The sequence below is a fragment of the Mus caroli genome, chromosome 3 (genome assembly GCF_900094665.2).
Source record: "Mus caroli chromosome 3, CAROLI_EIJ_v1.1, whole genome shotgun sequence".
NCBI lineage: Eukaryota > Metazoa > Chordata > Mammalia > Rodentia > Muridae > Mus > Mus caroli.
In genome coordinates this window covers 69,575,687-69,579,935 of record NC_034572.1, presented here as the reverse complement: position 1 = coordinate 69,579,935, position 4,249 = coordinate 69,575,687, and the positions used below count along the sequence as shown (strand labels likewise).

The 4,249-nt window shown below is 33.3% G+C and overlaps 1 protein-coding gene across 4 annotated transcripts in view; it reads right to left on the bottom strand.

Moving 5' to 3' along the window:
- The window catches only part of Fstl5 (follistatin like 5), a 591,337-nt gene that overhangs the window by 46,489 nt on the left and 540,599 nt on the right, over nt 1-4,249 (bottom strand). For all 4 annotated transcript variants that reach the window (XM_021158305.1, XM_029475620.1, XM_029475621.1 and 1 more), the window contains one exon: nt 1,071-1,178. In XM_021158305.1, coding sequence (XP_021013964.1) covers nt 1,071-1,178 — 108 coding nt within the window. The remainder of the gene's footprint in view (nt 1-1,070; nt 1,179-4,249) is intronic.

The window sequence follows — 4,249 nt, the reverse complement described above, 5'->3', positions numbered from 1 at the left end:
AAAAAAAAAAAAACCCAAAACTATGGTATAACTGAACTCTGTCAAAAATCACTAATTAGTATGATAATAGCTCTTGGGCATTTTAATAGTAAAAATTACAGAAAAAATAATAATTTTCCAGCAAATTTCTCAAAAGTATGCACCTTGAAATCTAGCTTAAAAATGTAAAATTAAAATGTTCTAGCATTTGAGTGAAATACTACAATAATGGAAAGCTCTCAGAATCATTAAGAACACTGTTAATGACAACTAATTGCGATCCAAGATAATCACATTTAACCTAATTTATTAAAATAATTAAAATTTTTGATGATTTAGGGCTCTACATTAATGGCACACTCCAGGTAATACTGTGCCGTAGGCAGTTTGAAGAAGTGATTCACAATGAATCTTGAGGGCTATGACACGGGGTTGCAGCCAAAATTATTACTTTCTTTCCTTGTTTCTGTGAAGTCATCATCTAAATAACATAAAATAGAGACAATTGTCCCAAGAGTAACACAGAATCTTCCGTAGTTAAACAGGGGCCTGTCCTCTAGATGGTAGAAGACTATAGGATGGTAGTCAGGTTCCATAGTCTCTACCTCATGGCTTCACTGTGAATACCCAGGCAGAGCCTAAGTTCAAATCTGTCCTTACCTATTTATTAATGGATGGATGTTTACTTAGGATATGGCTCAGTTATTTCACTAAACTTTCTCTGCTCTTAGTAGTTCTGAGGTTCATTCTACAACTGTCAGTCAAAATAATACTTTGTGCTCTATAAATCACCCAGTGTCAGGAATTCTGTTTCAGTAATAGCATAAGAAATTAGGCAAACTATAATGTTTTTTTTTCCTAATGGCATTAACTTATGGTCACTTAATATTTTATCATATAATTAGAACCTTTAATAAGTATTATCTGTGACGATCCTAGTCTGACATAACAACCTGGATTTTACAGGTTTCCTTCTCTATGCACAGATGATGACTGAAACCACAGTTCCCAACAGGAAGAAAGTGAAATGCTCATAATCATCCGTGAGACACCTAAGTCGTCACTTCTTCAGCTACCATGACATGTTCTACCTGTAGAGTCGGTGATGTCTTCTCCATGCTGCCCCAGCTCAGCACCCACACTTGGTCATGTGACTTGTCGTAGTGTAATTTAACTGGTACAGGATCTGTACTCACTGCCTGCAATCAAGAAAAATTTAAAAAAATATTGTTTTAAAATATTGGCATTATTAGAAATCTGGACAAGAAATGAAGAAAGAATCCAGGAACTCAGGAATAAGATTACAGTTGTATTTGGCCAGATATCTGATTTTCTAAACCCTATTAGATTAACCTGAAAATATCATATTCAACCTCATTTTCCTTCAACATTTACACAATGTTATATAATACTGTTCTTCTAATGTATAAAGTAAATTTAGAGTCAAGAAGAGCTGTTTCTAAAATCAAGGTTTATAAAATATGGTATGTCTGCTCATTGCAGTTCAGTGATGACACTGTTTGGCTGTGTTTCTCTTCTCTGTTTTCACCATCTCCATAGAGAACATGACTAATCTGAAGTCACCAGAGTCCAAAGGCCATGTCTGCACTAAAGGTCTTATGGGCCTTCAGGAGAGATTTGAATTCCATGATCATGATGCTCTACCTCCAAAGCTGAAGTGGCCTGGGTCATCTTAGCAACCTTTGTAACCATTCATTGCTTACCTGTGTCTAAACTAATAGCTATGCAACCATCAGATAAAACCATGGCACCAGATTTCTCTAGTCCCCCATGTCATCAAATAGCAGCAAAAGCCTACAGCAATAGTTTTCTGGCTTCAGTGAGACCAACCCAAGTACTAGAAAATGTTTTGGTTTTTGACTTTCTATTGTTTTGTGACTGTCACCATTCACACAATCATTTTCACATCGGAACTTGTTATTCAGGATAACATGACTCTATATTCCTAGGCATCACCACTCTTTATTTCTTTTGATCTGAGAACTGTATTGCATCACATGAACATTCATGGACCCAAATGGCAACAGTTTGACCAATGAACTTAAATCTACTACTGATTGCATGACTTAATTTCTATAATGAGAGGTAGAATGTTACCAAACAAAAGTAAGTAATGTTTAAAATTGTTTGTAACATACTTGGTGTCTTAAATTTATTTCTGTTAACAATATTTATCATAGTAAGCATCTATTTTATTTTAAATGCAATTATGAGAAAACAAATTGTAGCTAGTAAGGTTTTTGCTCTCCTTAATTTCTTACTGTTAATATTATAACACTAATGGCTATAAGGCAATTTACTATAGTTGCTAGTTTTTTGTGCTTTCTAACTTTATAATATAAAATAAATAATATTCAGTTAAACTTTAATCCAAAAATGATACTTTCCCCCCCAAGATTTTGAATATTAGCAATATTCCCAAAATGTAACTCACAGGAATATGCAACTCTTGGTGGGTTAGTAAAAGTTTAATTGCATTTGTGGCTGGACATATGGAAATTGATATTTTAATTCATATTAAAATTAAGGTTTACACATACACTTCTAAAACTTTATAATACATTTTATATATCCAACTTCATAGTAGTCAGAGCTTACTAAAATTATGTGTGTGCTCAGGTTTCAAAGGCAATATTGAGTTTGCAAAGTAGTAAGTTCAAGTAGGAAAGCAATCATTTGCAGTGGTAGCAGAAAAAAAAAAAGAACCCTGAAATTTTATTAAAGAATATCAGCTTTTGCACAAACCCATAGAAACTACTGGGCTTGGCATTATTAAAGTAATTAACTGGTTGTATTACTCATGGAATGACTACAATTGTATTTACATAACTGTGTTTGAATCAACATTGTATTTAAATTTCTGAATGTACTGGCCTATAACTTCTCTTCATGCGCAGCAAACAAAAAAGCTGCCTTCTATCACAGATGTAGTGACAAAGCACCAAAATTTCCATGGCATTTTATAGTTTAAATATGTAGTATAAATTGTACTACATAGTATAAATATGGTTATAACAGCCTAGTTTGTATGCAGTCTAAAACAGAGTGATTCTTATGTCACTATAATGTTTAAAAACTGTTTACTTAAAGCAGAAGCAACAAACAAGAAAGAATTTCATGATATATAGTTTTAAGAATACAGTAACCCCAAAAGATGAAAGTTTGTAAATGACATTAAGATCAAGAAGGGATTCTAATGGGATGGTCCAGTCTGATGGAGCTTAGTCAGTAATATTGCTTTTCTGAGGCATTTCCTAAGTAGTATCCATCTAGCACATGATCACTGAAAGGAGTAAGAAAACCATAGTTGGTCCATTAGAGGTCAACTATCCCACAGCCTATACTGCACTTCCTTCCCAGTAAGAGAATGCACACAGAAGATGCTCAGCCTAAGAGAACTCCAGCTTTTTCTTCACATATCTGAACATTTGGGAGACAATGTTCCCATTGGAAGATGGGCAGAAATTCAAACAATATCCAATATCTGTAAATGTGTTGGAAGCTACAACCCACAGTGCAGTGCCAGGGAGATACAGGATGCATAATGCTCATGAGGTAGCATTCTAATCTCTTTATTTAAAATAAGAAGAAAACCATTGTAAGTTACTATCCTTCCTTTTTCTTATGAAATAGAACTAACTAACAAAACCTTCTTTCAAGAATTCTTGTGACTATTAGGATAGATAATGGATATCTAAATCTGGTGAATATTAAGCAATACTGAAATACTATTACTGTCACTGCTGTAAGTATTGGGCTGCAGTGGAGCTCACTGCTAGCCTGCTTACTTAGCATGATTTTCAGTGAGCCTCTGGTTCTACACAGTCGTATATATACAGGTATATATTAGTAAAACTTGAATTGCTTTCATGATTATTCTACCAACAAAACAGTATTTAAATCATGAAACATTGATATTGGAGAAAATAAAGGAATAACATCTCCGTCTTTAAAGAATTTACAGAATAGAAGTATTCACATGGATTTAGAAAATCTTGATTTGATAAATGACAGCTCTGTGGAAGAAGTGCAAAACAGGATGAGAGGCTAAAGAGAAATATGATACATTCATTGAGCCTTAAAATGTGAACTTTTTATATTCAGGAGGACCAGAACGTTTAAAAAGATGACTTATAGAGCAGGTAACATGTCTCAATGGATATAAACTTGACCTAAATTGGATCAACAGAATTTTTCTAATAGAAAATAAATTTTTTTTTATTTATTTATTTTTTTAATATTTTTATTA